General features: G+C 39.9%; 1 protein-coding gene and 1 pseudogene across 3 annotated transcripts; both read left to right on the top strand.

Annotated features, from left to right (window-relative positions):
* The first annotated feature begins 521 nt into the window (after positions 1 to 521).
* LOC148360849 (U2 spliceosomal RNA) lies at positions 522 to 636 on the top strand (annotated as a pseudogene).
* A 1299-nt stretch (positions 637 to 1935) lies between these two features.
* On the top strand, positions 1936 to 10889 carry mmaa (metabolism of cobalamin associated A). Of its 3 annotated transcripts, none has more exons than XM_088341769.1 (7): positions 1936 to 1986; positions 2378 to 2688; positions 2935 to 3057; positions 3918 to 4088; positions 4208 to 4293; positions 6034 to 6183; positions 8022 to 10889. In XM_088341769.1, exons 1-7 carry the CDS (start codon positions 1970 to 1972, stop codon positions 8313 to 8315), a joined length of 1152 nt encoding a protein of 383 aa, XP_088197895.1. In that variant the 5' UTR covers positions 1936 to 1969; the 3' UTR covers positions 8316 to 10889. The 3 variants fall into 3 exon arrangements, with proteins under 3 accessions (XP_088197895.1, XP_088197894.1, XP_088197893.1); XM_088341768.1 differs by having other exon boundaries at positions 1951 to 1986; positions 2314 to 2688; XM_088341767.1 differs by lacking the exon at positions 1936 to 1986 and having other exon boundaries at positions 1993 to 2688; positions 8022 to 10888.
* Positions 10890 to 10956: the final 67 nt, after the last annotated feature.

The raw sequence follows: 10956 nt of genomic DNA, 5'->3' as shown, positions 1-10956 counted from the left end.
CAAAAAAATTAAGGTAACAGAACATGTATATTTTTAATTGTTTAAGCATTTTACTGCAATCTGAACCTTGATTTACAGTACATGACTCTGAACTATCATAATATAATCATGTTTTCTGTCTCACCCAACGACACCTCAATAGATAGATACTTTGTTCATCCCCGAAGGGAAATTCACATTTCCAGCAGCATCCCTGAGCTGAGAACAATCGAGAACAATCGAAAATAACACGGGAGCTGCTGGAGTGGCTGCCATTCGTGACGGCGCCGGAAGATAGACTACTATCGTAAAGTTCGAACTATAAGGAGCATCTGATTATAAGCCGCACCCGGTACGTTTTCAATGGAAAAAAACATTGTTTACATACATAAGGCACACCTGACTCCAAGCCGCATGTGCCCACATTAAAACATGAATTATTTACAGAGAAAGAGTTTTAATAGCGCTCCCTCTCTAGTGGACAGGATCGTACGGTTCTGAATTTGTGTACTATCTCCCTGAACCAACTGGGTGGTAGTACATTACCTCTTGCCATGATCTTTGATTTTTGCAATCCGGAGATGGAATAAGAGCTTGCTCTATCCACTCCACGCATCGGCCCGGTATTGCAGTACCTCCGGGAACGGTGCATTCGCAATGATCGCAACAAGGCTTTAGGGCTAGGATCTTAGCTTAGCCTTTTGGCTGAGAGTAAGTGTCCCGGCTCCTAGGCTTTGTAGCGTATAATGAACTGACCGATAACGGATAATGGATAATGAATAACGAAGATAGAATAATAACCCCCCCCCCCCCCCCCCCTCTAAACATATTTTAAATGTCTCACTCTTATCTTTACTGCTCGCGCGCCCTCTGTGGCCGTTAGAAAAAAAACATAAATTGGCTGCATTGTTGCAAAAGACGCGGGGCTGAAAGCTTGGGAAAAAAGTTGCGGCTTGTGTGTTTATAAATGGCCCAGGCTATGAGCGATTCATCATCAGTAAGCGCTAAAATATTAAGGTCCTGTTCCATGTTTGAGTTAAACCTGTCATACGTTTTAAAGAAAACTGGGTCTCTGGTGCCATCTGCTGGTGTTGATTTTAACTCCAGGGACGAAAGAGTAAACCAGCAGTCGAGAACCTTTTGGACCCAAAGAGCCATAAGAACAAAAATATTTAGATTTGGATTTTTTTTTTAAGAGAGTACCACACCATATATTTTGAGACAAAATTCAACAAACGGGCCCTCCAGACAAAAGCTAATTCTTTAGCACATTTTATTTCACTGTGTGATGTTCGATGATTTGATAAAAAATTATGAAATGATATAAATGCCAGATGCCTGTGTATCAATATACATAAACGACTTTAAATTTGCCTCCCTCCCGGATTCATAAGTGTTAAGGATCATTTTGACTGTCATTTTTGTCCTAAATAATGACTTAAAAAACAAAGTGCAAGCAAAGTCATTTTGTAAATGTCACAAAATGGTGCAAGCAAAGATACCAACGTATTTACCTTCCTCGTAGACCCCTACCACCCATCCAATTAAATTGCTCTCGGTGATTTGTTTGAGTTTTTGGGTGTTTACAGTTTGTTCTGTTTCTACAGCAAATGGTGCCCCCACGACCCGTGTGTTAAAGGGATCCAACCAACAAAACAAACGTACGATTTAGTTGCTACATACTGTACTGTATTGTATCTGATTTGAGGGTTGCCCCTTCTAATGTGGCCCCCGTGTAAGCACGTGGCCTCGCCAGGAAACATTACATGCACTGGGTTCTTATGGATTTCGCGTGACCTTTGCCTATTTTAAGTCAAAATGCTTACTTTTGAAATTTCAAATCTTTGATCCATTCGATTATATAAATATTGATGTAAAAATAAAAGCTGCTGTAAAATGTCCCGAGAAGTATTTTGAAGGGGGCACCACACGTCACCGGAAATATAAACTGGGGCCGCCGGAAGCAGGAAGTATATTGGCCCATTGCTTAATGGCGCTTTCCTTGAGGTCAGTGTATTGCAGTACTTTACAAAGTTTTACTCTGACTTCACATGTACATTATAGCTGCTTGAAATTTTTACATTTTACAGTCGGGAAACTGTCTTTCAGTATGTAATTGTGTGTTTTTGTTACGTGCCGCTAAAATCCCAAAACATGCCACAGTTTGTTGATTCTAGCCAGTCGATAGTATGACGTCATATAGTGCTCAGTTGTTCCACTTGTCTATTCAAACGTATGCAAACTGAAATCTGTGCACGACAACAACATGGACCTTAAATAGATATTTTTCTTTACATATTTTCCTCCAAATTTACTTACCCTTTTGTCTACTAGATAAAATGGGACGGTTCCAATCCCAAGTCTTCCAACACCTTACCACTAACTCGTTCCATCCCAGGCATTTGCTGACCTGCAATCGTATGCACCCCAAAGTTTTCCTCAACCACCCATGCAAACAATGGCGAACTGTGAGCACATCCCTGAATCAGAACCTCCAAGACCTGAGCGCACCCGAGCAAAGGCTGCTGAATAAACTCTTTACGGGTCTTATTGGAGGACATCGTGCTTCTCTGGCTGAATCCATCACGCTGGTGGAGACACAGCATCCGCGGAAGAAGGAGCTGGCCCAGATTCTGCTCCAGAAGGTTCTGGCCTACAGGAAGGAGCAGGAGAGTCGCAATGGCGGGAAACCTGTGGCCTTTAGAGTGGGTTTGTACGCCTTTTATCATTCTTTACAGAATTATGAATAGTGTGGCAGTTTTCGTGAGAAGAATGCTGATCCATCGCAAAGAGAACTAGAAGAGGACATTTTGTTGCCGCTAATAACATGGCCTCCATGTAGGAGCATTGCGTCTATTGCAGGCCTCTTCTGGAGTAACAGAATAACTTGAGGAATTCTAAAGTCAGTATTTATAAGCTCTTAAGACTTTTTATCTTCTCTACACCATTTTAAAGGTCTTTCTGGCCCTCCTGGGGCTGGGAAGTCGTCGTTTATTGAAGTTGTGGGCAAGATGCTGACGGGACGTGGACATAAAGTGTCAGTGCTGGCTGTCGATCCCTCCTCCTGCACTACGGGAGGTAACTTCTGAACTTCACGTGGTCCCAATTTTTCTTTCTGTTAAGACCCCTAGGATATGGATATCCATTCCAAAGTGAGGATTGCAAAGTGAAGATACTGTCTAGCGGGGATAGAAACCTTTGGTACTTTGCTTAGAACCCTGGGTGCCCCAGATAAAAATATTAAAATAACCAATTAGTATCTAATAGGTACTACTCGCGTTAATCCACGTGTATAGGATTAAAAAAACAATATAATGTTATTGCAAAGCAAAAAATGAAATCTTTGTGATAAATATGTAATAGACTCCCCAAAAAGGAGAGAAAACATTAAATGATTTTGTTTGGTCTAGGTTAGCTCCTTTAGCAGTCGATTAGCTGGCCAGCCTGCTGTGCTCATTGTTTTTTTCGCTCAGCTGGGTTCGTGTTTGTTGCTGCTGCGGCTCACCGTTATCCTAGCTGCTTACTGCATGTTTTCAGTCAGCCAGCCTCATGTTTTTTTCAACTGATCGGTCCCAGTTTGTTCCCTGTGGCAGCCGGCTAGCCTGCTGTGTCCCCGTAAAATAATTAGTTTTTGATATCCAAAGTGGGAGCAATGCCGTTATGAGAGGCTGAAAAAAGTCTTATTCCATACTGTACTGGGGAAACGGCATAAAGCGGGGACGCTGTATCCTGGGGGGTCTACCGTAATTCTTGAAATAAACCCATACTATTGTAAAAAGTAGACAGTCGGTGATCTCCATTTAAAGTTCTGTTTTTTTCCCAGTAGACCTTTTTTTTTTGTCTTGGATGATCAGAGAGAGAAAAATGTTAAGCAATCAACTTGTACTTTCCTGCTCAATTATTTGGCTTTTCAAGGTCTTCTCATGTTCTGCTTGCAGGTTCCCTGATGGGCGACAAAACCCGAATGACCGAGCTCTCCCGCGACATGAACGCTTTCATTCGTCCGTCGCCAACCTCGGGGACGCTCGGCGGCGTCACCAGGACCACCAATGAGGCCGTGGTCCTCTGTGAGGGGGCTGGTTACGACCTTGTCCTGGTGGAGACCGTTGGTACGCCACGCCACACATTTGCTATTGCATGAATGGTCAGCAGATTTTCATGATTCTCAATTTGCTAGGAGTGTCGAGTTGTGTTCTGCATCATTGAAACAGGATTTGGTTTTTGGCAGGAGTCGGCCAGTCGGAGTTTGCCGTGGCGGATATGGTTGACATGTTTGTGTTGTTAATTCCGCCAGCTGGGGGTGATGAACTGCAGGTATTCCTTTACTGTGTAAAGCTTACCGTATTTATTTGTGCATATTGCCCTTTTTTTGACTCAAAGTTTGAGTGCGCGATATACATGAGGTCAGTCGAAAATATGCTGACCACAATCCGAAACTTTGAATGCAACCACTTCTCTCGACCCATAAGACACTTGGTTAACCCTATTTTCGGCACTATACTGCGCAACAGACTATAAGTCGCTACAGTAGAGGCTGCTGTTATCATATATTATGCATCCATTAGATGGGGCTGAGCTCAAGGGAATGTCAACAAAACAGTCAGGTCAGGCAAACTTTATTAAACCCTTACCACGGTGTCTGTACGATGGCACTAGTCACTGAAACAAGATACAGTACCCCAAAAATATAAAGCCGGGGTAGTTCACCAAGGACGTTGTCTTGCAGCCATCACATTCAATGATAATACTTATATCCGTGAGAGTGTAGCAAATCCAACCTTGTAAAATATTTATGTACTCCAAACACGAGATAATGCCGACCAAATAAAAATAAAAATCCGCCGAAAAGCATCTCTGCATAGATGGACGTTGCTTGTTGCTAGCTGCCTGCTTATCACCATTATTCCCTTTCACAAATAAACAGACTAGTAAAGTAAATGTATCTAGGCAGTAGACCGACTTAACTAGCATATCACATCTTTTTCAGCCAATTGCAGGCTTTGTTTTAACCCGCTTTAGCCTATGCAATCCTCTAAATGCTAAAAAAGACCCGCCTCCTTTACCTTTGAATAACTTTAGCCAATAGTGACAGATCCAAATGATGATTGACACATTGGTTAGGAAATTAAACGCTTGATGTGTCTGTTCGTGTATATGTATGTATATATATATATCCCAGCATGCAACGCACACTACTTCTACGGGGGAAAAAAAACGAGTCGGGGGCTACCTGTTGCAACTCGATGCATGGTCTGCTTTTGAAAAAATTGAAGGCTTTCAGGTGTGCCTTATAGTGCGTAAAATACGTTTTTTTAGAAACAATATTCAAATCACTTGCATTGAGGTTTTATAATGAATAAGTTAACGTGAGACACCTCTTCATATTTTTTTTCCTTGCCTTGCCCACTCTGAAATGTATACCTGTCAACTAATACACTTTCCCCATATTTGATTATTATTATTATTTTTTAAATAATTTCAAATTGTGTACGTTCTAAGACAATTTTTGTACCGGGACATTTTTTTTTCTAATGTATTCGCCTGCATGCTTTGTTTTTCATCCCACTGCTGCGCTCCTTGTTTGCTGGGGGTATCTATCAATCTACAGTGAACTTTTACCTAATTTCAAGTTGTTTATACAAGGCATCTAAAAATATATTTTGAGTGCAACAACAAATGCAGTATGAAATACAAGAATAAACTATTATTTTTTTTTAACACATAACAAATATAAAGTGGAATAAAAGATCCCGGAACATCAAATATATCTATTAAAATATTTACAGATCTACCTACAAGAAATAAATCATAAAATACAAAACAATTGTAGCTTTTTAAACACTGAAGAGATTTAAAGTAAAAAACAACAGATTCCCCCAATAAATGCAAAACATAACCCAAAAATATGAATTCTGCAGTGCTATACATAGACTATAAAACAGCTTTTTAATAAATAAATAAGGGTGCGTGGTATACAAGAGTGCACGTTATACACGAAAAATACAGTACTTCTTAGTTGTCATGGACTTTTGTTTTTGTTTTTTCACCACTAAGGGAATCAAGAGAGGCATTATTGAGAGGGCTGACCTGGTGGTGGTGACCAAGTCTGACGGAGACCTGGTCGTCCCAGCCAGGAGGATCCAGGCTGAGTACACCAGCGCTATGAAGCTGCTGCGGAGACAGTCCAAGTCCTGGAACCCCAAGGTGAGAGCTACCTGCGTTCATTTTCAATGATTCAGAACAGGTAATAAAGATGAAACTGAAACTTTGTGCATCCCACTAAGAGGAACCTTCACTGTAAGTTCTCAGGTATGCTCGATATTATTGTACAATTAGCATTAATCGAGTGAAATACAGTGGTACCTCTTCATAAGAGCAGAATCACAGTTACTAGAAAATCAAAATGACCCATCACTGTTTGAGCAATTTTCAGAACCTGTCCTTGGGCTTCTGAGTTCTTCTTACCATATTTGAGACCCCTGTCCTATATCAAGGCTAGCACCATGTAGCCCCCTAAGTTCACCTAAGTAGCCCCCAGATCAGTTCTCTAAATGTCCCACCGGTAATGGGAAATTTTATTGCTAACTGGCATGGTTTTAGTGGTTAAGTGGCATATTTTAAGCCTACACCTGATAATTAACACCTAATGATGTTGTAATAATATACAGTAATTTATTTTAGAAAAGCATATCAAAATGGTAGCTCAGCTAAAAAATCTAGTATTTATGCGACTGTTATAAACAGCGTTGGGGATGTCACTTTAAAAAAGTAATTAGTTACAGTTCCTCACTATTTCTTCCAAAAAAGTAACTAAATTACTCGTAAAAGTAACTATTTGTATTACTTTAAACCAAGTCGTATGTGAAAGAATTTGCAATTATCTGTTTCATAGTCAGTTGACTAGAGAAGAACATATGGTTAGATTTATTGTAGAACCTTGTGATATTTATTCTTCACTTGAAGTACAACAAATATAAACAGTAAAAAAATATAATAACATAACAACCAGCAGTAAACTATATCGAGTTAAATGGTCTGCATTTATATAGCGCTTCTCAAGTCAATGAAGACCTCCCAAAGCGCTTTACAATGTGCTTCACACATATCCATTCACACACACTCTCGAATTGGGGGGCCAACCTGGAAGTACTCAGACAATACGCTTCAGGAACTTAAACTTTAGGTTATACTCACTTTTGGTTAAATATAAAAAAACAGGAAAAAGATAAAGAATAAATAATTTAATATTTGTATGGAAACACTGAAAAACACAGGAAATACAATTTAAATATTTACAAATCTACAGAAAAAGATCAAATAGAAAACCATTTTAACCTAAGTCAGCAACACAGAATCCCCCCAAAATGCATATCGAGCAATCACAAGAGCAAAAAGATTTCTCAGAGGGAAGCAGCTGTTAATTGGTAGTATGCTGGGTCTGTTCTCAACAGTGAACTTGGATTATTTAGAAGTTTTTTGGTGGGACACCTTGACTGTAAATTGTAGTTAAAAATGTGCCTTATATACATATATACTGGACAGTACCGTCAACATTCTCAGCTGTGTTTCCCATGCATTATAATAGGGTTTGCTCACAAAAATCTGTACCGATATGGAGAAAATTTGCACAGTATCAATTTTTCTAACAAATAGAAAAATGCACAAACTGATACTGTGCAAAATGAGCATGAAGTCACTCTTCACCACCCTGTTCCCCCATTCCTTCTTCCCAATATGTTCTTACCCGAACAGCTTTGCTAAAAATAAGAGGTTAGTGCGTCAGAAAACAAATAGGGGCTCTTTGAACTCAGTTGGGTATTGTTAACACATACATAATAGAGAAAATATTCAACTTTTTGAGCACACTCATACGACAGACCTCAAGGGAATTTGGTGTTTTAAACTACTGCTAGGTTATACTTCATGGAATTAAAAAAAATAAAAGGTGTACTTTAAAGAATCGTTACTTATCTGGAAGGCATCAGGAAAAAACACACTTTTAATGCACTTAAACCTCACGGGCCTCATCTACTTATCCTCAGGTGGTACGGGCTTCCTCGCACAGCTCCGAGGGCATCTCTGAGGTCTGGGCCGTGATGCAGTCCTACCATCAAGCCATGTTGGACAGTGGCGAGCTGCAGGCCCGCCGGCGGGCCCAGCAGAGGGTTTGGATGTGGACCTTGATCCAGGAAAACGTCCTCGCCCACTTCCGGCAACATACTGCCGTCCGCGAGAACCTACCCCGGCTGGAGGAAAGGGTGACCCGAGGGGACATCTCTCCCGGACTGGCATCCGACCTGCTACTTGAAGCCTTCCTGTCGTCGTCCTCCTCTTAGTAAGTGGAGGGGATGGTATGGTTGGATAAATTGGGGGACTTTGTGAATTGGAATTTCGCAATCGAGCAGTTTGACCTTTTCTAAAAATGGTCACATCATGAAATGGTGAGGTAAACCATTTGGAGCCTGTTTCTGATGAAATGACCTCACACATTTTGCTTCAGACCAGATGTTTTAATTACCATGGTAGATTCTAAAGCGCTTTACCAGATATGGAGTGAGCATTGTAATGATGGGCATTCAGACGGTATTTTCCTGTTAGCTCCAAAAAAAGAAAAACAAGTGACTCACTTTAGGCTCTGCATTGCGGTTGCACCATGGCACCTTCTTGATGCTGCATCCAATTAGATGATTTTAAAATTTGAAGACTACTGTAGATTGGACTGTCAATCACTTCATTATGTCAAACAAGGACCCTTTTAACACTGCTCTTATTCGGATTCTTGAATACAAGAGTGAAAAATGTCAAGACAGTGTAGGGAACGGGACCAAACTAAACTCTCGCTTTTTTCCTGTCATCCCTTTTTTTTTTATTTGAGCAAAGACAAAAAAATAACTTTCCACGGACAAAACATCACAGATAAAATTACAACTCGAATAGTTGTAGAATCTCCATCAACTTCCATTTTAGGGCAAGATTGTGTGTACAAAGAAATATTTTAGATTTTCTTTTATTTAAGCTATGAATAAAAATACCATGAATGAATGAAAAGGAGCAGAAAGAATCATTTTTTTCCCCCCGTCGCATTTCTCTCTATACAAAACATTGCAAATATAAACATTTCTTTTAAATAGCAGGTTGTATATTGAGGTGACAATTTATTTCCCCGTCTCAGAAAAGGAAAAGAAATTAAATGATCTGCATTTATATAGTGCTTTTCAAGTCAATGAAGACTTCCCAAAGCGCTTTACAATGTGCCTCACATTTCCCAATAGCGGCCGTGCAGCCATGCAAGGCGCAAACCTGCTTATTGGTTCAGTGTCTTACCCAAGGACACTTCGACATGTAACACGGAGGAGCCGGGATTCGAACTGCTATCTCTTGATCCCAAGACGAGCTCTCTACCCCCTGAGCTACTTTGATAGTTATTTTATGTAATGCAATCAAAACATGTAAAACATTCTGGATTAATTACACAGCCACTGAACTATTGCAAGCCTTATTAATTTAATATTGATTTGTTGAATAGTATTTTAGTACTTTTTCATAATATTTTATTAACTTAGGATGTTTCAGTGTATGCCATAACGAGCAATATTAAATCAAAAGACTTGCATCGTTTCACTTAATGTAAACTGTCACCAGGTGGAATCAAAAGAAAAAATTTTGTTCCCCCGAACAACGTCTTGTTAACAACTGCTATCGATAATCTCGGGTCCTGTCTGTCGTCTACGCTGACATGCCTGTTCTGCCTGCAGCGAGCAATGACTAAAGACGTGCTATTGATTCTTGCTTACAAAACTTTGGTAAAACGGCAAACAACGAATCATTGTTGGGTAATTACAAAATTTATTTCATCTGATACTCCAGAATGTCTGATTTCTTTTTAATTGCATTACAGAAAATGGGTAACTATCACGAATTTCACATTTTTATGACAGTCTAGTAGTTGCAGATATGCATTGAATAAATCTTAAAGAGGAAGTTTGGTATCAGAAGTGTCTTGATTCCAAAGGTAACCTGCTGGACAATGAACAGGGTTCGCGGGGGTTCTTTAAGCCCTGAAATGCTTGAATTTTTTTGTTGTTTTCAAGGTCAGGAAAATGCTTGAATTTTGGGTGAGATGCTGGAAATTGTGGCCCTGTTTCTTGACAGTCTGACTATAAACCACGCAGTAAATATATATTTTTTAAAGTGCACTCTAGTGGCTTGTCATTTTGGCGTTGTCATGCAAAGCATTGCCCTCTACTGGTTGCACCCAAGAAGACAGCTCTAGTTAGAATAGCCCGGCTTTTTTGCTCGGCTCACTGAGAAGGCGCTTTCATATCCCCAGATTTTGTTTTTGTTGATATTATTAATAATATAATAAAACTTTATGCCTTTATTAAACATATTTATTTAATGAACTTAGTAGTCGTGAAAATGTGCATTTTTATCTGAAATGCGGCAAGATATATGCAATATGCAAACCTACATTACACTTCTACTAATCAAAGGGGGCTTTGTCACTAAGTGGGATTTTAGGAATGCGAGTTAAAAACTGTGTAGCGTGGAAATTCTTCATAACTCAATTTGCTATGTTCTTTCCAAAAACGGGTGACTTGTGGTGAAATTCCCGACAGACTGCTTCTGTGCTGAGTGCAAGACAACGTGAGTGCAAAACGAATTTCTGATGCGCTTTATTGAACTTGCCAACTTTTCACACAGAGCACCCAAAAATCTTTTATACATTATTATACAAACACAATATGGTTTGAACCGGAAGGCTCTCAAGTCACCTTCTGATTAGTGCAAGTCACAAACCAAACTGCACCCCAGTAATATGTAACTACATGGTAGAGAAAAGCGGGAATGCAAAAACATTCAAAACAATATATTCTTTGTTATATTTGCTGCAATTTTTGGTATAATGAACCAATGTTCCCTCTAAGCTGCGCATGTGCACAATTGCGCACAGCCCAGTGCACCCCCGTGCACAAG

Source organism: Urocampus carinirostris, chromosome 8 (assembly GCF_059441175.1).
Source record: "Urocampus carinirostris isolate Australia breed hairy pipefish chromosome 8, RoL_Ucar_1.0, whole genome shotgun sequence".
NCBI classification, from domain to species: Eukaryota; Metazoa; Chordata; class Actinopteri; order Syngnathiformes; family Syngnathidae; genus Urocampus; species Urocampus carinirostris.
Note: the sequence above shows the minus strand (reverse complement) of the source record. Positions and strands in the feature narration are given on the sequence as shown.

Excerpts from the sequence above, each read along its gene's own strand:
- mmaa (XM_088341768.1), top strand. The coding sequence starts at position 2,319 with ATGGGACGGTTCCAATCCCAAGTCTTCCAACACCTTACCACTAACTCG. Across the intron at positions 2,689-2,934 it reads ACCTGTGGCCTTTAGAGTGG|GTCTTTCTGGCCCTCCTGGG; the intron begins GTTTGTACGCCT and ends ACCATTTTAAAG. Across the intron at positions 4,089-4,207 it reads TGTCCTGGTGGAGACCGTTG|GAGTCGGCCAGTCGGAGTTT; the intron begins GTACGCCACGCC and ends GGTTTTTGGCAG.